The 23788-nt window shown below is 41.0% G+C and overlaps 1 protein-coding gene across 18 annotated transcripts in view; it reads left to right on the top strand.

Annotated features, from left to right (window-relative positions):
* Positions 1-23788, top strand: part of DLGAP1 (DLG associated protein 1) — an 892830-nt gene that overhangs the window by 847117 nt on the left and 21925 nt on the right. For all 18 annotated transcript variants that reach the window (XM_060613343.3, XM_060613345.3, XM_060613340.3 and 15 more), the window contains one exon: positions 16564-16985. In XM_060613343.3, the coding sequence (XP_060469326.1) occupies positions 16564-16985 (422 nt within the window). The remainder of the gene's footprint in view (positions 1-16563; positions 16986-23788) is intronic.

A 23788-nucleotide genomic window follows, 5' to 3' on the forward strand; every position in this document is an offset into this window, starting at 1 on the left:
GGGAGAAGCACACAACTGAGGCCATAACACACAATCAGCTGTGAATGCTATTTCCTGGTCATAATAATGTAGTCACAAAAAGCAAGTTCTGAAAATTTAATCAAATTTACAATGTAACTATAACAGGAGAATGGAAAAAATAATGACACAGACCAGAAGTGTGTGTGTGTGTGTGTGTGTGTGTGTGTGTGGGAGAGAGAGAGAGACAGATAGACAGACAGACAGAAACAGAGACAGGGATGGAGACAGAGACAGAGAGAGAATGAGGAGGAAGAGGGAATGACAGAAACAGAGACAGGGATGGAGACAGAGACAGAGAGAGAATGAGGAGGAAGAGGGAATGAAGATGAGGTGGGAAAAATCTAAAAGTTCACCTTTCCTAAAGACAAAAACTAAATAATAAACAAATAACAATATTTGTTATTTAGAGGTAGTATTTAAAAGTAGCTGCCTGGGGGCGCCTGGGTGGCGCAGTCGGTTAAGCGTCCGACTTCAGCCAGGTCACGATCTCGCGGTCTGTGAGTTCGAGCCCCGCGTCAGGCTCTGGGCTGATGGCTCGGAGCCTGGAACCTGTTTCCGATTCTGTGTCGCCCTCTCTCTCTGCCCCTCCCCCGTTCATGCTCTGTCTCTCTCTGTCCCAAAAATAAATAAAAAACGTTGAAAAAAAAAATTTTAAAAATAAAAGTAGCTGCCTGTGGAACAGAAAATTATTGCATCACTGGAGCAGGGATTCCCATTTTTCCTAGCCAGCCTTGCAGAACTACTTGATATTTTAAAACTGTGTGCAGGTATCACTTTGATAAAAATCAAAAGTGACTGATCAAAATAGTAATGTATAGTACTATGATGATTACCTTTGTGCAACAAGTATTTTTGCTACTTCAGATTATTCCATTTCTGGGTCTAATTTCAAATTTCTGGGTCTAAAGATTTCAAACATTTTTTTAATGTTCTTGATGCCCATTTGCAAATAGCTCCTGAAAAAATCTGCACCACTTTAACTCAGAGGTAGGCACTTGAGGGTGCAAATATCTGACCTCTTCAAATCCCATCATTGTTTTAGTGGCTTTATTGAAATGGACATACAATTAACTGTATGTATGAAGTGTGTAATTTGTTCAATTTTTGCATATATTTATCATAAATGTATACATAATGGAACTATCACCACCATCAAAATAGAGAACACATCCATCACCTCCAAAAGTCTCCACTTACCCCTTTATAGTCAGCCCCTCCTGCCCACCCACCTCTCCTCCCCTACCCCTTGCCTTACTTGTTCCCACTTGTTGGCATTTTCTAGAATTTTATTTAAATAAGATATCCTTTGAAAATATTTATTGATATATGTGTATGGATCTATTTTTGTATTCTCTGTGCTGTTCCATTGATTTAATTGCCTATCTTCATGCCAATACCACACTGTTTTAACTATTGTAGCTTTATAGTAAGTTTTGCAGTTAGTATATGTCCTCCAACTTCCTTTTTTCAAAGTTTTTTTTTCTTTTTGCCACTCTAGGTCCTTTGCCTTTTTTTTTTAAGTTTGTTTATTTATTTATTTTGAGAGAGGGAGCATGAGCACAAGTGGGGGAGGGGCAGAGAGTGAGGGAGAGAGAGAATCTCAAGTAGGTTCCTCACTGTCAATGTAGAGCCCAATGAGGGGCTTGAACTCACAAACCATGAGATCATGACCTGAGCTGAAATCAAGAGTCTGGCACTTAACCAACTAAGCCACCCAGGTGCCCTGGTCCTTTGCCTTTCCATAATGAGTTTTAGAAAGAGTTTGTCCATTTCTGTTAGACCTACTGGATTTTGATTGAGACTGCATTGACTCTATTCATCACTGGAGATTTGACATCTTAACAATCTCTCTTTTTTTCTTTAGCAATATTATGCAATTCACAGTGTAAACATCTTGCACATACTTTGTCAGATTTGTCCATAGATATTTTTTTTCCTGATATTATAAAGGATATTTATTCTTACTTCACTTACCACCTGTCTTTTATTAGGTCAGACAAATACCATTGATTTTTGTGTGTTGATCTTCTATCCTGTAATGTCACTAAACTCGCCTATTAGTTTTAGTGACTTTTGTAGAGTCTATATACGATTTTCTAGACTATTGTGTTATCTACAAAACAAAAGGACAGATTTATTTCTTCTTTTCATCTGGATGCAGTGTGGACACCCTTGCCTTCTTCCTGATCTCCCGTAAAAATATGCAGTCTTTCACCATTAAATATTATGTGAGCTTTAGGTTTTTGGTAAATGCCTTTTACTGAATTGAGGAAGTTTCTGTCTATTTCTAGTGTGTTGAGAATTGTAATCAGAAATGGATATTGGATTTTGTCAAATGCTTTTTTTTTTTTTATCTAAAGAGATATCTGGGGCGCCTGGGTGGCTCAGTCGGTTGAGCGTCCAGCTTCAGCTCAGGTCATGATCTCACGGTCCGTGAGTTTGAGCCCCGCGTCAGGCTCTGTGCTGACAGCTCGGAGCCTGGAGCCTGTTTCAGATTCTGTGTCTCCCTCTCTCTCTCTGCCCCTCCCCCGTTCATGCTCTCTCTCTCTCTGTCTCAAAAATAAATAAACGTTAAAAAAAATTTTTTTTTAATAAAAAAAAGATATCACAAGGTTTTTCATTTAAACTATTTAATATAATGAACTGCACTGATTGATTTTTGTTTTAATTATGTTAAAATACATATAAAATAAAATTGACCAGGGTGTCTGCCTGGCTCAGTCAGTTGATCATCCAACTCTTGATTTCGGCTCAGGTCATGACTTCACAGTTTGTGAGTTTGAGACACCCCCCCCCCCCCCCCCCCCCCGCATTGGGCTCTGTGCTGACAATGCAGAGCCTGCTTGGGATTCTTTCATTCTCCCTCTCTCTCTGCCCCTCCCCAATCATGCTCTCTCTTCCTCTCTCTCTCTCTAAAAATAAATGAATAAACTTAAAAACCTTTTTTTAATTACCACCTTGACCATTTTTAATGTACAATTCAGTGGCATTAAGTACATTCACAGTATTGCACAACCATTGCCACTATCTAGTTCCAAAATATTTTCATCACTTTGAACAAAAATCCTATAACCATTAAATAGTCGCTGCCTATTCACCCTACGAGCCTTTTGAAACTGCTAATCTGTATTCTGTCTTTATGGATTTGCCTATTCTGGATATTTTTTTTTTCTTAAAGTTTATTTATTTTGGGAGAAAAAGTATGTGTGTGAGCAGGGGAGGGGCAAAGAGAGAGGGAGGGAGACGAGAGAGACAGAGGGAGAGGGAGAGAGAGAGAATCCCAAGCAGGCTCCACACTGTCAGCATAGAGTCCAATGCATGGCTGGAACTCAGAAAATGTGAGATCATGACCTGAGCCAAAACCAAGAATCAGAAACTTAACTGACTGAGCCAACCAGGCACCCCATATTCTGGATATTTCTTATAAATGGAATCATACAATATGTGGCCTTTTGTTTCAGGTTTGAGGTTCACCCATGTTGTAGCCTGAAACAGTATTTCATTCCCTTTTATGGCTGAATAACCATAATATGGTTATACTACATTATTTATTCATTCATCCATTCATGGACATTCGGGATGTTTTATCTTTTGGCTATTATGAATACAGCTACCACAAACATTCGTGTACAAGTTTCTGTTTGAACATCTGTCTTTAATTCTTTTTGGTATTTACCTAGGAGTACAATTGCTGGGTCATATGCTAATTCTATGTTTAGGATTCCTTTTTGAGGAAGCACCAAATTATATTCCACAGCAACTACACCATTTTACATTCCCACCAAGAGTGTATGAGTGTTCCAATTTCTCCATTTTTTTTTTGTTGCCAACACCTGTTATTTTCCATTTTTAAAAATTATGACTATCCTAGTAGATATGAAGTGGTATCTCATTGCAGCTTAAATTTGCATTTTCTTAATGACTACTGATGTTGATTATCTTTTCATGTGTTCACTGGACATTTGTTTATCTCTTTGGAGATATATCTATTTAAGTCCTTTTCCCATTTTTTTATTTAAAAACATTTTTTAATGTTTATTTTTGAGAGAGAGAGAGAGAGAAAAAGACAGAGAGAGAGAGAGAGAGGACACAAGTGGGGAAGGGGTAGAAAGAAAGGGAGACACAGAATCTGAAGCAGGCTCCAAGCTGTCAGCACAGAGCCCGCTGTGGGCTCAAACCCACAAACTGCTGAGATCATGGCCTGAGCTGTAGTCAGTCACTTAACTGACCGAGTCACCCAGGTGCCCAGCTTTTGCCCATTTTAAAATTAGGTTGTTTGGGGCACCTGGGCGGCTCAGATGCTTAAGCGTCCAACTTCGGCTCAGGTCATGCATGATCTCCCGATTCACTCACGAGTTCAAACCCCGCATCAGTCTCTGTGCTGACAGCTCAGATCCTGGAGCCTGCTTCAGATTCTGTGTGCGTCTCTCTCTCTGCCCCTCCTGCATTGACGCTCTCTCTCTCTCTCTCTCAAAATAAACATTAAAAAAAATTTTTTTTAAATCTTAAAAAAATTAGGTTACTTGTTTTTATTGTTAAGTAGTGTAAGAGTTCCTTATATATTCTGGATACCAGACCCTCATCAGATATATGACTTACAAATATCTTCTCTCCCTCTTTGGGTTGTCTTTTTACTCTGTTGATAGTGCCTTTGAATGCACAAAAGTTTTTAGTTTCGATGATGTCCAATTTTTCTCATCACTTGTGTTTTCAATGTCATATTTAAGAAACAATTGCCAAATCCAAAATAATGAAGACTTGCCCCTATGTTTTCCTCAAAGAATTTCAGAGTTTTAACTTTTAAATTCAGGCTTTTGACCTATTTTGAGCAAACTTTTCTATGTGGTGTGAGGTAAGGATCCAATTTCATTATTTTGCATGTGGCTATTCAGTTGTCTTTGACTGATTTTTTAATGTTAACCCAACTTTACATTCTGGGATAACCCCAATTTGTCATCATGTATAATCCTTTTTATATGTCATTGGATTTAATTTGCTAATATTTGGTTAAGAATATTTGCATCTGTATTCATGAGAAATATTGTTCTGTAGTTTTCTTGTATTGCCTTTGCTGTCTTTGGTGTTAGAATAATTGTTCTGTAGTTTTCTTGTATTGTCTTTGCTGTCGTTGGTGTTTTTTCCTCCTCAATTTTCTAAAAATGTTTGTGTAAAATTGTTATAATTTTTTTAATTATTTAACTGAGTTAACCAGTGAAACTGCCTGGATGTGGAGTTTGCTTTGTGCAAAAAATTTTTAACTACAAATTCAATTTCTTTAATAGATATAGGGCTATTTACGTCATTGATTTCTTCTTACTTGATCCTTGATAGTTTGTCTTTCAAGGAATTTGTCTACTTCATCTGTGTTATCCAATTTGTTGGTATAAAGTTGTTCATGATATTCATTTAACATAATTTTAATAGCTATAGAATCTGTAGTGATGACACCTCTCTCCTTTCTGATATTGGTAATGTGTGTCTTTTCTTTTTTTTCCTCATCAGTCTGGCTAGAAGATTATTAATTTTATCAATTTTTAAAAGAAAAAAGCTTTGACTTTACTGATATTTCTCTATTATTTTTCTGTTTTCTATTTGATTTTTGCTTTTGTCTTTTTCATTTCCTTTATTCTGTTTACCATAGAATCCATTTGCTCTTCTATTTTTTAATTTCTTAAAGTAGCAGATGAACATTGAATTGAGACCTTTATTTTTTTGTATTATTGATGTCAATGCTATAAATGTCCCCTTAAGTACTGTTTTAACTACATCCCACAAATTCTGATTATTGTATTTTCATTTTCATTCAGTTCAAAATGTTTCCTAATCTCCTTATTTGTGTTCATAGTCTTTGTGTTATCTAGCTCACAAATATTTTGAGACTTGGTAAATATCATTTAGTTATTGATTTCTATTTAATTCTATTGTGACCAGACTCTATACTTTATGTCTTGAATCCTTTAAAATTCATTGAGATTTGTGTTGTGGCCCAAAATACTGTCTATCTTGCTAAATAATCTGTGTGTACTTGAAATAAAATGTTATTATGCTATTTTTAAGTGGAGTATTCTGTAAATGCCAATTAGGTCAGGTTAGTTTTTTAAATTTCTCTATAAATTTCTGATTTTCTGTCTATACATTCTATCAATTATTGAGAAAGAAATGTTGAAACCTCTGACTATAATTGTGAATTTATCTATTTCTCCTTATTGTTCTATCAATTTTTGCTTCATGTATTTTGAAGATCTCTTCTTAGGTACATAAACATTTAAGATTATTATATCTTCTTGATGAATTGGCTCCTTTATCATTAGGAAACATCCCTCTTTCTCCCTGGCAATATTTTTTTGTTATGAAATCTACCTTGCCTGATATTAAGATAGCAATTGAACTTTCTTTTTTTCTCTTTCTTTTTTTTCTTAAGCTCTACACCCAACATGGGATTCAAACTCATGACCCCAAGATCAAGAGTCACATGCTCTACCGAGAATTTTCTTTTCATTAGTATTAGCATGATGTATCATTTTCATTCTTTCACTTTTAAATTATTCATGTCTTTATAATTAAAGTGGTTTGGGGGGCACCTGGGTGACTCAGTCAATTAAGCATCCAATTCTTGATTTCGGCTCAGGTCATGATCTCACCATTCGTGAGTTTGAGCCCCATGTTGGGCTCTATGCTGATAGTGCAAAGCCTGCTTGAGATTCGTTCTCCCTCTCTTTCTGCCCCTCCACTGCTCACTCTCTCCCTCTCTCTCTCTCTCTCAAAAATAAGTAAATCTTTTTTTAAAGAAATTTTTAATGGCACGTGGGTGACTCAGTCAGTTAAGTGTCCAACTCTTGATTTCTGCTCAGGTCATGGTCTTACCATTCATGAGTTTAAGCCCCACATCAGGCTCTGCACTGGAGTGTGGAACCTGCTTGCAATTCTCCTTCCTTCTCTCTCCACCCTTCCTTCACTTGTACTCTCTTTTTAAAAAATAAATAAATAAACTTCTTTTAAAAAGTGGTTTTTATGGGCAGCATATAGTTAGGTTTTGCTTTTTAATCAAATCTCACCTCTTCCTTTTTATTGGAATACTTAGACCACTTAAATTTAATGTAATTGTTGATGTGTTTGGGTTTAATTCTGCCAGCTTGTATTTGTTATTTATTATCTCTTCTTTGTCCTATATTCCATTTTTTTCTGCTTTCCTTTGGATTGTCTTTTTATGATTCCATTTTATTCCCTTTGTTTTCTTATTAGCTATAACTTTCTATTGTATTTTTTAGTGGTCGCTATAGAGATTATCATGTATATCTTTAATTTATTACAATATACCTTCAATGGAAATTAGATCATTTTGTATATAAGAATCTTAAAATAATATGTTTCCATTCCTCTACTACCCACATTAGTGCTATCGTTATCAAACATTTTACTTCTACATGTATTAAAAATCCATAATATATTATTATTTTTGCTTTAAAGTTATTTTTAACACAATTTAAATAAAAGGGGAAAAAATCCTATTTGTTCACAAAGTTATGATTTCCAGTGTTCTTCATTCCTTTGTGTAGATCCAAATTTCCATCTAGCATCATTTTCCTTACCCTTAAAAGACTTCTTTTAACCTGTCTTATAATGCATGTGTGCTCATGATGACAGCTTACAGCTTTTGTATATCAAGAGTCATTATTTTGTCATTTTAAAAAGATGCTTTTTGAGGGCGCCTGGGTGGCTCAGTCAGTTAAGCATCTGACTTCAGCTCAGGTCATTATCTCATGATTCATGAGTTCAAGCCCCATACCAGGCTCTGTGCTGACAGCTCAGAGCCTGGAGCCTGCTTCAGAGTCTGTGTCTCCCTCTCTCTCTGCCCTTCCCCCACTCACACTCTGCCTCTCTCTCTCTCAAAAATAAATAAAAATTTTCTAAAAATTTAAAAAGTAAATTAATTAATTAAAAGATGCATTTTTTTTTGGTTTTTTTTTTTTGTTTTTTTTTTGTTGTTGTTTTTTGGTTTTTTTTTCCAAAGAGGGACAAATATACTCCAGCTATGGGTAGGTTTCTTACCCCATGCATTCACTGTGGATAAATACTCTATTGAGACCCTGCGAGAATCTCTGGGTTCTCTCTGTGCAGTTCTCTCTTCTGCCACACTCTGCCTTGCAAACTCCCACTGCAAGTCCCCTCCTGGGACTCCCAGCTATGTCTCATCAAGTCAGGGAGACCGCTAGCACCACACAGAGACCCCTCCCTGTGCTGCGGCCTGGACATTTTCTCTGATCAGTCAACACAGGTAATCACTGAACTTGTTTGTTTCCCACATCTCATGATCACTGCTCTTCATTGTCTGACATCAAGTATCTTGAAAACACTTGTTTCATATATTTTTCCTTTTTTTTTTTTTTAGTTGTTTCAGATAGAAGAATAAATTCAGTCATTCTTACCCCATCTTGGCCAAAAGCAGAAATCGTCCATATATGTTTTATTTAGCCTAAAGTGGGGTAAGCCCTGTTATTGAGCACTACTCTGTGGCTTGAAAGGTCCTAGAATGTATGGGAATGTACTGAAGCTCTGGGGGGAAAATATTCCAGTCAAGAGATCCAGTCTGAAAGTAACTACCTATCTGTCTTTAAAATGTGGGTGTTGGAGGGAGCGCCTGGGTGGCTCAGTGGATTGAGCGTCTGACTTCAGCTCAGGTCATGATCTCACAATTTGTGGGTTTAAGCTCCACGCTGGGCTCTGTGCTGACAGCTCAGAGCCTGGAGCTTGCTTCAGAGTCTGTGTCTCCCTTTCTGTCTCTGTCCCTCCCCCGCTTGTGCTCTCTCTCTTTCTCTCAAAAATAAAGAAACATTTAAAAAATTAAATAAATAAACTGTGGGAGTTGAATATAATTAACATCAATAACCTCTTTTTATGTGTAAGTTCTCTGATTCAACATTCCAGCAGTGTTTCCTCAAATTTAGAGTAGCATCATACATAGACGGAGACTCTTTGTTGAGGTCTAGGTTTAATCTCCTAGATCTTGCCTTCCTGCTTATCGTCATATTTCCCAGGTAGCTGTGTTGCCGTCATAATCTCTAGTTCAGAAATAAGAGAAGTGTGGGTAAGTGTGTGATACAGGTTCTGGCTACCTGCCCCTGTTGCAACCCAGCTACCTTTTATGGGGGTAAATATTTATGATATATCTTGGAACAATTATAAAGTGATCATCTTTGGTCTCTAAAACTGAAAATGTTAAGGAGCGGTAGAGGCTTTGATATTATATACTCTTATTTATTAACAGTGTCAAATTGACAAATTGACATCTGTCTTTAGTGCACAGAGAGAAGCTCCTGGTCTCACAGCACTTTTCTGGAAAGAAAATTCCAAACCGTTATTTTTCCGGTGTGTATATATTTAAATTATTTTAAGATTTTATTTTTAAGTAACCTCCATGCCGAATGTGGGGTTCGAACTTACAACCCCAAGATCAAGAGTCACGTGCTTCACTGACTGAGCCAACCAGGTGCCCCTTAATATCTTTATCTGTGTCTTTGTAAACTGCTTCTTAACTGGCTGGGATCTGTATCTAGAAATCATCCAAGTGAGAGTCAGTGTTACTGCATGGGCTATTTGTCTTCAGTATCCAGGGGATTAAAGGAGAAAGCTTTTCCTAGAATAAGTGGGTAGGAAATCACTTTGTGACCTCTTTCCTTCCCTCATCAACTCTCCATGGCTGCCTGCCATTCCTTTATTAAATCGGTGAAGTTGGGTAACAGTGATTGTCTTGAGCAGGATCTGTGTGTTTGGAGGTGCATGTGTGCAAAGGGAAAGCCAAGAGCTTTCCATTTATACTTCATTTATGGTATGGGAATGGGAGCAGATGGATACTTGGATGATTTGCGTAAAGTCTCTTGTCTTTCTTATCTCCATTTGGTGGAGCCATCTCCTTCTCTCCTAGTATACCTTTCGTACACTATGAAATAATACTCAGACCCCCGGGGACACATTTAATGCTAAGGGGAAAAAATGCATCAAAATGTGGTCGTGAATGACACCTGCCATTTCGGCAGGTCGGTGAATGCACAGATAGGGTCATAGGCGTTGAAGGAAATTGCCTTCAAGCTATTATGAAAGCTGCTCCCCATTTCTAGAAACAAATGTCTCTGTGAATAGGAATAATTCGAGTCTTGTTTTTTCACCAAAATTACCTCTATTTCCAAAATATTCTAAGTTTTAAAAATTTTCCTTGCTTCACACTTTAAAGCTCATGGCTTCATAACTGGATGTAACAAGCATGTGCAAAGGTAGTCTTGTTTTCTCTTTGAGCATAAAGTCAACGACTATAAAAGATCCTTTTGACTGTAAATGACTTAAATACATAAACAGTGGGGTTTGTAGTGAGTTGTGACTTTTCAACTAAGCAGGATTTTTTTTATATAGTTTATTTAATTATGTTGAGAGAGAGAGTGCGCATGATTACAGGAGGGACAGAGAGAGGGGGAAAGAGAGAGAATCCCAAGCAGGCTCCGAACTATCAGCACAGAGCCCAAGGCAGAACTCAACTCACAAACCATGAGATCATGACCTGAGCTGAAGTCAGATGCTTTAACAACTGAGCCACCCAGGTGCCCCTCAACTAAGCAAGATGTTAAAACAAGAAGCCAACATTGAGACATCTTCTGACAGCCAGTTCGGGACCACAAACTTAGACTGTTGGCGGTCAAAGACAGCCCTCCTTTGCCAACCTGGAAGCTTGGACCAATTCCCACTGTTCACAGCTTCTTTGGAGTACTACATAGCCTAGGACCCACCCTTGATATTACATTTGGCAAATCACTTCTTTTCCTTGCCAAGTTAACAATACCATGACTTAGCCAAATAGCACTTACAATACACTGGAGTTTGAAAGGTGTGGCATTCATGCATTTCAAATTTTAAAAGCCTGACTCTTGGCATAATTCCTGATAAGCCTCATACATTTTCTCCTCCATTCCTTCCTTCCTTCCTTCCTTCCTTTTTTCTTCTCTCTCCCCCACCTCCATCTTTTTCCCTCCCTCTTACCTTCCTCCCTTCCTTCCCTTCTTCTGTCTTTTCTCTCTCCCTCTCTGTTTTTCTTTCTTCCTTTTCACATGTTTTTACAGATAATGTAGTTTGCAAAAGAAAAATGATCCTCCAACTCACAAGCCTATGGCCTCCGTTTGACACCAAAATAAGACAGTAAGACGAATAATGAGTGAGACCTCTCAGGCTTTTGTTAGTTACCTGGGGTCAACAGTCAAGGAGTGACCTACTGCTCTGGCTACTGGGGCGCAGTCAGTTCGAGGATGTTTTGTTGAGACTCCTAACCAAGGTTCCTATAGTGACAGCCCATCAAGGATACTAGCACCTGCCCAGCTGGTACTGAAAGGGGGCTGGCAACATGCCAGGCCCTCTCAGAAGCTAGCTGATGATCACAAGCCCACTGTCAATACTGTCCGTTTCTTCCCTTTCTTTAATTGATAAACGCATTACAAAAGAGGGAGTTTTTACGTAGAAAACGTACTCTGTTTTCCTTTGCTGAAAGAGATCTTCAGGTAAAAGAATGGACACAATGGATTTTGAATAATGAATGGATGCTTGTTTTGAGGTAGTTTTATTTTTTTAATGAATTTTTAAAGATATTTATTTTTTTATTAATGCTTATTTATCTTTGAGAGAGAGACAGAGCAGGGGAGGGGCAGAGTGAGAGGGAGGCACAGAATCCAAAGCAGGCTCCAGGCTCCGAGCTGTCAGCACAGAGTCTGATACAGGGCTTGAACTCTTGAACCGTGAGATCATGATCTGAGCCAAAGTCAGATGCTTAACCAACTGAGCCTATCCAGGTGCCCCTTGAGGTAGCTTTAAAATCTGTCAATAAGACAGCGCTGACCATCTCAAAGGGGGAGCAGGAGGGTCCCTTCCCACTGAATCCGCGACAGGGTTGTATTCCGCCTAGGTTCCTCCATGAGCTGTTCTAACTGGGAAGCTGATCTGATGAGAGAGAATATCCTTTTTAGCAGGTTTTAATTCTTGATCTCAATCTCCTCTCACCCCCACACCTTTCTTTTGATCTATCTTTTATATAAGGAGACGTCTTGGGTTTTTACATCAGTTAAAGGGTGCCATTTCACAAAATACCCAGATGGTTGCACTTTTGAAGAGTAGCATTTTCAGATCCCACATCTATTCAGCCTTGACAGCAGGCTTAGTGAAGAATGTCTAAAGCCTCCCACAAAGAAAGAACAAACAGCACAGAACTAGTGTTTCTCCCTTTGAAACTAGAGTTAGCCCTGGAAAGCAACCATTATGTGAATGAGAGGGATGAAGAAGATAACCAGAGGCTAGAGGATTCGGTAACAGAATGACTGAGTTCGTCTCCTCCAGATAAGTTTATGGCTTGGGTCTCACACAGTTGAACACCTTGCAAGTCCTAAAGACACTGACTGTGCTTAGGTTTTGTTTTGGTTTGTTTGTTTGTTTGTTTTGCTCGTGACTGAACTTTATTTAAATGCAGTCCCATCATGTGCCATCTTTGTGTTGATTTCTATGTGCAGAAAAGTCACCGGGAGGGGATGGGCAGCAGAAAATCCTCCTATTACACGTATAAATGTGTTTCAGAGAAAGTGCACAAAGTAACAGCAGAGTGAATGTGACCAAGTGACTTTCCCCTTGCTGTCCCAAACAGACAGGGTTTTGTGTCCCATACTGGTTGATCCAGTCTTTGGTTTCATGGTTTCCTGCTCCTTAGGTCAGAATATTGGCCGGTCCTTTACAGAAGTTGTCATGATTACACATTGTGCCTTCAGGGCATGAAGTACTAAGAAGCTTTACGACTGGCATTGTAGGTTTGGAAATGGCAAGCCCCTGGGGTCAGCTTATGGGTTTATACCACCTCTCAGCAACCGATCTCTTCTTCTTTTTTTTTTTTTTTAATGTTTATTTATTTATTTTTGAAAAGGATAGACAGAGAGCAAGCAGGGGAGGGGCAGAGAGAGAAAAGAGAGAATCCCAAGCAGGTTCCACGCTGTCAGTGCAGAGCCCAACTCGGGCTCAGACCCACAAACTGCAAGATCCTGACCTGAGTGGAAAGAGCGTTGGACGCTCAAACCAGTGAGCCACTGTGTTTTTAAAAATACAGAAATTCACCCAACAACGCCTTTTGTGTTCCTATCAAAATTCTAAAACAGCCATAACAACTTCATTGTGCTCTTCACTCAGAAGGAACTTTGCACTTGAAAGACATGAAACGTTTTGCAGAGCAGAACATTCTTTGAAAGCTCTGGGTGGAAGAAAGCACTTGCTTAAGGAACTTAATTGAGAGAAACAGGGCAGCCGGGACAGGGCTGCCCGAGTTCAAAGGCACCGCTTTTAATCCCAAACCTTTTTAATTTTCCTTAACTTTTATTTCTTTCTGGGTGACTAAACTGCAAACTTCTACTCATCTACTGCCAAGTAATTTTTCTTAAGAAGGTGGATACTTTACAGGATTCAGAGCCAGGAGCCCTCTATCAGGAATGCTGGTGGTATGGTTTTGTGTAGGTAAAAACAGAGGCACAGGAGAGGTCACTCTGTTTTGTGTGTGGAACAGACTCTGTCTCTGGCAAGTTTGCTGCGATTGAGAAAAAAATAAGGCACTTCTTTAAGTCTGGAAAATGCAATGCCTCTGGCAATCCATGATCTTGGAGAGTGAAGCCCAGTGTTCTCATAGTTGAGATTTGGTGTTAGTAGAACAGCCAGACTGCAAGTTGACTTGCAATGTCAACTGTTGCAAGGAGAGCCAATTCACACACCTGCGTCTGCAAAGAAAGCTGAGCTTCAGGAGATGACATTTAACATTCAGGGGGATGAATAAGAAGAATGCAGAAAAGGCCGGCTGCAGCCAAGACGTAAGTGGCTATTGGAAGAATCACGTGAGCAAAACTGTTCTTCCTTCCGCTCCAGTACAAGACATCTGTACCATGGCTTTCAGACTTTCACACTATGTGATTCTTTTTTTGGCCCATTTGAGAGTTAAGGATCTTATAAAATGACCAGCTAAAATACCTTCAACAGAAGTAATTTCTTGAAGACAGCAAACAATGAGATGGGCCAGCTTTTTTTTGACTGCTCTACCTTCATAAAATGAGTGGCCAGAATCACCCCATATTTGATTATGCTGATCATCCTAACAACTAACACAGATCAATAGTGCAGCCACCTTTTTTTCTAAAGCTTTATTTTCTAGGGGAAAACAATGGATTTGTTGTGATGCAAAACAGTATGGTAGATCCTCAAAAAATTAAAAATAGAATTACTCTATGATACAGTAATTTCTCTTCTGGGTTTATACACAAAACAATGGAAAACTCAGTCTCAAAGAGATATTTGTAGGGGGTGCCTGGGTGGCTCAGTCGGTTAAGCATCCGACTTTGGCTCAGGTCATGATCTCGTAGTTTGTGGGTTCGAGCCCCGCGTCGGGCTCTGTGCTGACAGCTCAGAGCCTGGAGCCTGTTTCGGATTCTGTGTCTCCTCCTCTCTCTGCCCCTCCCCTGTTCATGCTCTGTCTCTCTCTGTCTCTCAATAATAAATTAACGTTAAAAATTAAAAAGAAAAAAAAAAAGAAAAAAGAAAAAGAAAAAAAGAGATATTTGTACACTCATGTCCAAAGAAGCATTATTCAAAATAGCCAAAAGGTGGAAGCAACCCAAGTGTCCAGCTACAAATGAATGGATAAACAAAATGTGGTATATACAGAAAACGGAGTATCATTCAGCCTTAAAAAGGAAGGAAATTCTGACATATGTTATAGCATGGAAGAAGCTTAAAGACATTTTGCTACATGAGGGGCGCCTGTGGCTCAGTCAGTTTAGCATCCAAATGGTGGTTTAGGCTCAGGTCATGATCTCACAGTTTGTGATTTCGAGCCCCACCTCAGGCTCTATGCTGACAGCTGCCTGGAATTCTCTCTCTCCCCCTCTCTCCCTCCCTTCCCCCCCCCCCCCATCAAAACTAAACTGTAAAAAAAGGCATCATGCTAGGTGAAATAATCCAGTCCTAAAAGGACAAATACAGTATGGTTCCACTTATATGAGAGAGCTAGAGAAGTCAAATTCCATAGAGACAGAACGTAGAATGGTGGTTGACATAGGCTGGGAGGAAGGGGCCGAGGGGAGCTGTTTACTGGGTACCGTTTCAACTGAGAAAGCTGAAAACATTCTGTAGACGCATGATGCTAATGGTTGTACAACAATGTGAATGTACTTAATGCCACTGAACCACACACTTAAAAATGGTTTAAGTAGTAAATTTTATGTTATGTATATTTTTTCACAATAAAAAATAAATAAAAATATTAGATCAAGAGGTCACCTTAATAAAAGAGTACTGGGGCACCTGAGTGGCTCAATTGGTTAAGCATCTGACTTCCGCTCAGGTCATGATCTCACAGTTTCTGAGTTCGAGCTCACATTAGGCTCTTTGCTGTCAGTGGCTGAACCCTCTTGGATCCTCTGTCTCCCTCTCTCTGCCCCTCCCCTGCTCTCTCTCTCTCAAAAATAAACAAACAATTAAAAAAAAAAAGTACAGAGTAGGCAACAGGCAAAAGACGCTGCCTTCAGTAGACTTATATTCTCTGCCATTGTTGCCTGCCTGCTCTACGAGCTAATGAAGTTTTTTGTAAGTGTTTTAAATTACTTCAGGCCCACACCTCCCCTTACCCCTTGTCTGAGAAAGAATTCACTGGTCCTCTGTTCTTCTCCACCCCTCCCACCTTCCATATGCCCTCCCCTTCATTGTCAGGGTCAACTAGAGATGTCAGAGCCATCTGGTTGAAAACCACCGATTACATGAATATCCTTATAAAATGCTCAGACTGAATCTGCGAACAGGTTGTCTTGTATCCTCTTGGTACAAGGACTGTGGGAAGGGAAATTAAAGGTGCAGAGGAGAATGGTACCAGAGAACTCTAGAACTGTGAGCTGATTTTGCCCCAAAGGCTTTGTGTCAAATGGTAATAATGACCTTTCAATCAAGAGACAGGTGAATGAATCCTCACCAGGGGAAGGAGTTTTAATTTTAAGAGGAACCTAATGACATTTTGGTTTGCTTTCAGAAAGTCTTACTTCGTAAACGCTGTCCCTAGAAAAAAATGTGGTTATGCAGGATTCACAATAGGCCTGGACCAGGTTGGGTTGCTTTTGTTTCCTGGATTTTTAAGCAAATTATGCAGAATTGTTTCCTTACCCCTCAGCAACCTGAATATCAGAATTCGAGCCATCCCAGCTCTGTGGAGGAAGCTGGGACTCTGGACATTTTGCTGGCTTTCACAGCTACACACATTGCTTCTAACATTTCTCTAGAGATGCTTTAATATTGTATTGAACAAAAATGAGAGAGCCATGATATGTATATAAGAGCTATCGCAACCGATATGCTTGTGTCAAGGGCCTATCGTCCCCCCCCACCCCCCCGCCAGACTGAGAGGGTAGGACCCCCTGCTGCCATACCCATGAAGAAAAGTAGAAATGCTCTCGCCTCGAGAAATAGCCTTGAACTCAATCTTCCTTTCTCCATTCCTCCAAGCTTCCGCAGGTTCACTCGATCCAACAGCGTGACGACAGCCGTACAGGCCGACCTGGACTTCCACGATAATCTGGAAAACTCTCTGGAGTCTATAGAGGACAATTCGTGCCCCGGCCCAATGGCCAGACAGTTCTCCCGGGACGCGAGCACCTCCACCGTCAGCATCCAGGGCTCAGGAAACCACTACCACGCCTGCGCAGCCGACGACGACTTCGATGCGGATTTTGACCCTTCGATTCTGCCTCCCCCGGATCCCTGGATTGACTCGATCACCGAAGACCCCCTGGAGGCCGTCCAAAGGTCGGTGTGCCACCGGGACGGCCACTGGTTTCTGAAGCTCCTCCAAGCAGAGCGGGACCGCATGGAAGGGTGGTGCCAGCAGATGGAGCGAGAAGAGCGGGAAAACAACCTGCCGGAAGACAGTAAGTAACGCCCGCTGCGCACTCCGCACTTCCGGCGCTCGCGCGCGGGCTGAGCGGCGTCTTTAGGCTTGGCGCTCCCTTCCCTGCCGGTTTCGGTGTCCGGCCCTGCAGCTCCGCACCCCGCCGCCCGGACTGGGTGGGACCGCTGGGCCATTCCGGCTGAGCGTCCAGATGCCCCGCGCTGCACGATAAAAAGAAACCGGCTGGGCGGGTGTAACACCTTCGCCAGCTCCAGCCCCATGCCCTCTAGCTCTAGATCTCTTCTCTGAAAAGTACCAAGCTCAACGTGGGGGGGGGGGGGGGGGGGGGCAGCTCGAGTTCCTACAACCGCTCCTCTTTCCCAAGAGGATCCTGAAATGGGTGCTGATTCTTAAGGGATTGACAGTAATTCTGACGAGTGTCCAGGGTCACCGGTGCAGGTGCACTGGGCATTTATAATCTCACAGTTTTATTAATTTCCGTAACCTACGATATGAAAACAAGGCCGATAATGCATAGGCCAGTAGGGACCAGGCTTATTCAGATTCATAAGCCCGTTTAGCATGCACTTTCATTGGTTTTAGGAAGGCAAACCCTCAGCCACTAAGTTAACACAAATTTCAAGGTAACGGGTTAAAGTAAATGATGAATAAATAAATGATGGGGGCCGTGCACACTGTTATTCTCAAACTTGGCTTTTTAACATAATAATTCCTATTAACAAATGACAACAAGGGGCGCCTGACTGGCTGAGTCCATAGAGCATGGGACTGTTGATCTCAGTGTCTTGAGTCCAAGCCCCTCATTGGGCATAGAGCTTACGTTAAACACACACACACACACACACACACACACAATTGACAAAATGACCAGGTTACCTCAATTCTAAGGCATGTTTTCCACATTTTTAACAATTCTGAAATTGGGATACAGTTTATAATCAGCGTGTATTTCAGTGTCGTGTGTTTATTTTCCTCTGAAAAACAATTATCAAATGAATGGTGGATCCTCCAACTGATGATATTTTTGAATCAAAGAAATTTAGGCATTTAGGGGTAAGCATTTAAGCCTATCTTCATTTTTGCGTGGGAACTACCTAGAAGAGTATTGTTATGATGTGACTTTTTAGACCTATTTTTTAAATCACTTAACTTTTTCTCATAAAAAATATAAAACATGCACAGAAGTAGAGAGTTTAGTACAATGTACCTATCACCCAACACCACTGGCCAGCCTCATTTTCTTATCTTCCCCCATTACTCATTTTTGCTGGATTATCTTAAAGAAAGTCCAAAGCATTGTGGCACATTACTATGTACCCACTGATAAGGATTTTTTTTACATAATCCTCATACATTATCATCCCTAATAAAAATATCAATAATTTCTTTATAATTAGACCTTGAGCCTATGTCTAATTGTGGTAAATAGACTTACTAAATGAACCGAACTAATTGTGTCACGAGGCAGTGAGTTTTCCATCAAGGAAGTATTTTTTTTATGAAAGCTGAGTCTGGAAAAGAATAATTAGCAGACTGTGGGATTTCCTCCCTGTGTCTTGCTCTCAGCTCTTCTCTGCACTCATTCCTCTTGCCTGAACCCTATCAACTGGCTGACTAGCTTATTTGTTGCCTTGATGAGCAGGTTAGAAAACCCGTAAGTAGGTTTCTGAAACGTTCCTCATGTTATAAGTGCAAACAACTTAGCAGTGGAAGAGTAACCTCCTTGACAGTTGCCCCTAACCGTTGATGTCACTCCAGGCTCACCTGAATGTTGATCCACAAGCAGAATTAGCTTTTTGCCCTGGTGACAGGAGAGGGAGACACCACCCAGCAGCAATGGATGGGGTGGGTTTCAGTATGGAAGTCTTAGCAGTAACATCTTCCTCCCTTCTTTTCCCTTGGTGGCTATACCCAGAGTTGATTAGATTTTCCTAGGAAAAATGCTGGTGTCTAAGGAGCAACAGCCTCTAATGTATTTATTGCTCAACAGAACAAGCTAATTTTCAGATTTTGGTGCCTTCACCTCATTAGTTCAGGACTCATTCTAGCTTCCTGGTTGACTTCCTATAGGACCCAGGAAAGTCACTCGTGTGTTTTCTTCCCATCTAAGACTGGATCTACTTCTCTCAACCCAGCTTTATAGTGATGCACAAGGACAGTCATGGTATAACGATTTAGGAAAATCTTCTGCAACACTAAAAGAGCCCTGACAAGTTACCACGTTTTGATACAAACACATGTATTTGAAAGGTGACAATCTTGTCAGAAAACCAGGTTCTCATTGTGTGTTCAGGATCAAAGAGAAGCATTTTGTATTTTGAAATGTGCACTCTTGGAAAAGTCCCAAAGTAATGAACATGAAGGAGCAACCCATTTATTCACTGTTACAGAATTTTACTTCACATGTTACTTAAAGCATTGATTTATAAATAGAATTTAGCAAATCCATTCCATAGGAAGGTATTTTGCTATAATGAGATTTCTTCTAAAGAATAAAAACTGCTGTCTTTGTCCCTGAAGATCCCACCATTAATAAGCTATACTCCTTACTGACATTTTCTTCGCAGTAGAGATACATTTTATCAAATCTCCACTTTATTTTGCAAGGTTGCTGCCTGGGGGGAGGTGTGAGGGTCATGGTTGCAGAACAGACAAAGATAACTAGGGGTGGGAGTATTTCTTGGTACTTTGTTTTAAAAGTACTCAGCTGGATAAATTAGTCTTAGATGGCAAGTATGCGGTGAAACCTGCTTCACTGGGGAGTTGGTCTTCCTTCCTCGTTTGAAACATATGTTAATATCAGAAACCCCTTCTCTAATTAAAAATAGTTACACTCAGCAGCAATAAATAGAACAGAACAGTGGAGGTGATGGTCTGAGTGAGTTCTGTCTGCTCAGCGTCCACTGTCCCTTGGACCAAGGTCCCTAACAACCCCCCGATCTCAAAAAAATCCTAGGATTTCTAGAATACAGTTTGAAAGCCAATGGTCTGTAGTGAAGAGTCCAAATTATTAGTTTTTTTAATATAACTTTATAACTTTAGATCAAACAACTAACACAAAGTTTAGATGAAAATGCCTTTATGCATGCTTTTGTAAATGTACAAAACTGATTCAAATCCATAACATCTACTCACATAAGCCCATCTCGCCTACAAAATATGGCTCTCCCTTCAAGTCTCAGCTTGGGCCTCACCTTCTGAAAGTCTTTGCGGAATGCCTCCCCTCAGGCTGAGTTGGGTGTGTCTCCCTCGTGATTCCATAATAGCCTGTATATCTGTCTATCAGCTCTTTCCAACATTATTTTACAGCAGCCTATGTGTCTCTCTCCTCCACTGAAAAAATAAGCTGAGGACAGAAATTATTCTTATCTCATTCATCTTTATAGACACTGCCCTTCTGATGGATCCTGGTACATAGGAGGGGATCAGTGAATATGTATTTGAGTCTGGGAAATATTTTGGAAATTCTGTGTTACAAAAGTATTTTACCTTGCAAAATGTTTTTTCTTCAGTAGTTACAGAATTTTCAATGAGTAACTAGAAGTCGTTGTTGCCAAAAGTAGGAAGGGGGCGGGGGGATCCTTGGTGAGATTAAGAGCCCTGCCGATCAGAACAAGGGTTTGGCAGAGGGAGAGGAACACCTGGCATAGAAATGATAGAACCCCGGGGTGCCTGGGTGGCTCAGTCAGTTGAGCGTCCGACTTCAACTCAGGTCACGATCTCACGGTCCGCGAGTTCGAGCCCCGCGTCAGGCTCTGGGCTGACGGCTCGGAGCCTGGAGCCTGCTACCGATTCTGTGTCTCCCTCTCTCTCCGCCCCTCCCCCATTCATGCTCCATCTCTCTCTGTCTCAAAAATAAATAAACGTTAAAAAAAATTAAAAAAAAAAAAAAGAAATGGTAGAACCCTTCTGTGTCGCTCAGCAGGATGATCTGGAGGAATCCTGTATGTCCTGCCCAGTTCTTGGGATGTGATTCCATGCGACAAGCACTTGCAAGCTTTATCTTTCAGGCCCAGGAGCTTCAATTCACCAGCATTCCAGAATTCTGAATAGTGCAGAGGTAACTCCACATGCCCAGGTCAAAGAGGCGCCAATTCCAAAGGAGGCAAATCCAAATCAGTGAGGGTCTGACCAGACAGCCATAGCCACCCTCCATGGGAAGAATGGAGAACAGAAGCACATGAAAGAATATTCATCTTGTCCTTACAATACCCCGGGCAATGGGCTGGACACTGACAGGTGTTTTATTTGCCCTCAAAACAGCTCTCTGGCAGTATCTTGTCCAAGGTCACAGAACACAGAAGTGTCTGATGGAACAGATACAACATGAATAACATTTGACAAGATAATGATACTCTTGTGTGTCACTCAGTGCTGTCCTCTAAAGCTCTCCATACATATCTGTCCCTCGCTCCTTGGCAACCACAATTCTGTTCTGATAACTGGGACCGGAGCTGCGGAGAGCCTTTGTTTTACTCATTCTCTAATTTAACCTTTTCTTTTTTTATAAGAGGCTCGGTGAGGAAGAGAGGCCAAGCCTGTCTGGTAGGCACAGCCAATTTCTGAGTAACCAGCTTTAAAAAAAAAAAATCTGTGTACACCCAGAAAAATAGCTTTGACAAATGAGTCAAGCCCAGATATATCTGTCTCTTGGCCAAGCCACCTTATGTGTTCTTTGGGTCCCGTACAAGGCGGTACATTCAGGGTACATGACGAAGGTGGCTCTTTGACAAATCCCTTCCAGGATACGTAGTCTTCAAAATCATCATGGAAGTGTAAGTAGAATAGAGTGAGAGAAAGGAAGACTCGGACCATACTTGCTTAATTTATTTTCTGAGGCACTGGAATGATCCCAATTCTTAAATACTCAAAAATGTTTGGTGAATATACTTAATGCCTCTGAACTGTACACTTAAAAATGGTTCAGGGGCGCCTGGGTGGCTCAGTCAGTTGAGCATCTGACTCTCGATTTAGGTCATGATCTCATGGTCATGGCTCCGGGCCCTGCATGGGGCTTGGCGCTGGGCGTGGAGCCTGCTTGGGATTCTCTTTCTCCCTCTCTCTCTCTGCTCCTCCCTTGCTTGTGTATGGAAGGAAGGAAGGAAGGAAGGAAGGAAGGAAGGAAGGAAGGAAGGAAGGGAGGGAGAAAGTGGGAGGGAGAGAATGGTTGAAATGGTAGGTCTGATGTATATTTTATCACACACAAAAAATCCCACCCTCCCTTCCAAAAAAGGCCTACAGCAGCTGAAGGTACTGGAATAAGCTACCTATCATCACATTCACAGTCATCAGGCTCATAAGAATATAAGGTATTTTGTTACATTTTGTTTAAATGTAAAATACACTGCGTTCCTGGGGGATAAAAAAGAAATTGGAAGCCGAACCTTCTCGCTCAATGGGAACGTGAGGTATAGATGCAGGGTGGGGTAGTTGCAGTAATGTTTCTTGATTAGAGAGTTAAAAAAAGAAAGGAACCATCCGATTTTAAATACTTTTTCAGTTCTCAATTATTTTATGATGCCATTATCCTGAGTCTGACAGCTGCTTCCTAGGGACGTTGTTTTTGGCATTCCAGGACTGGAAAGCACTTTCCTGGTTTACCTGAAGCGGTTAAACGCGCACGACCAAGGGCGGCATGAGAAAAGGCATTTGTGGTTGCCTGGTAGTGTCGTGTTATCTTTGAAAAGCATAACTATAAATTCTCTGGGTGTGTGGAGCTATTATGTTCCCTGATAAAATGGAAGCAGAGCGAGGACTTTCGTTCCTGTTTCCAATGTTCATCCCTAACAGCCCATTGTGGGGTTTGGGGCTTGGTAACAAAGTAATGAAAATCTGCAGTGAGTGAGGTTTCCTCCAAGCCCTGGCAGCTGACAGAATGCTTGTTCCCCCAGCTCTTGAAGTAAAATGATACAAGCTTTTCTCAGACAATGAAGCCCTTGTGTGGAACAGCTGTCTCGGGGAGATGGCTCAGTGCTATTTGACAGTGGCTTGTATGTTACATAGATACGTCTGGTATTATCTGACCGGGAATGAAATGGCCAGATGGAACCAAACGCTCCCGACTAGGAATGCAGTCTAGCAATGTGGGTTAAAAACAGAGGCTCGGGTTTCAGCGGCCCTACGATGAAATACTGGTTGATTGTACTTGGAAATCTATCTTTGCCTCCTGAATTGTGGACAACTTATATGTGGAATTTTCAGGCTTTATCTGAAATAAACTGATAAACCTAGAGCGTGTGCAGGAGGCAGATTAATTCCACTTTAATTTTGCCTGGTAACAGCATCCAAGTTAGTGAAACTTGGCCTTGGGTCCCCCAGAAGGCTTGTGAGCCTTGGCAGCAAATGCGGGGCTGGAAACGAAACCTGAAAAGGGGTTTGCCTGGTTTCAGGTTGAGTTACGGAAGCTGTGCACAGTCATCGTTGTGACCGTCTATCGGTGCCATCACCAGGGTTACTCTGCCCAGGTGCCTGTGTTGTGTCCCGGCAGCCTGTGGGTGGCAAACAGAGAAGCTCTCTCTCTCTGATTTCTGCAACTCATCTGCCTCAAGCCTTATGTATTTCTAAGCAGGATGAGGTGGGTGTATTCTAGCTCCTTTCTATTTTATTCTCATCTTACTTTTGAAGTGACCTTCAAAAATTCCCTCCCTGCCCCAGGACCCCCCCCCCCCCACACACACACCCATACACATATATGCATGTGCGAGCACATACGTGCACACACACACACACACCCTGTATAGTCTCTTTTTTAAGGTCTGGCCACCCTGAAATTAGTGACCACAGAGGAAGTGGCAGTAATGAAAAGGAAATCGTGTATAATGT

This window comes from Panthera onca, chromosome D3, assembly GCF_046562875.1.
Source record: "Panthera onca isolate mPanOnc1 chromosome D3, mPanOnc1 haplotype 2, whole genome shotgun sequence".
Taxonomy (NCBI): domain Eukaryota; kingdom Metazoa; phylum Chordata; class Mammalia; order Carnivora; family Felidae; genus Panthera; species Panthera onca.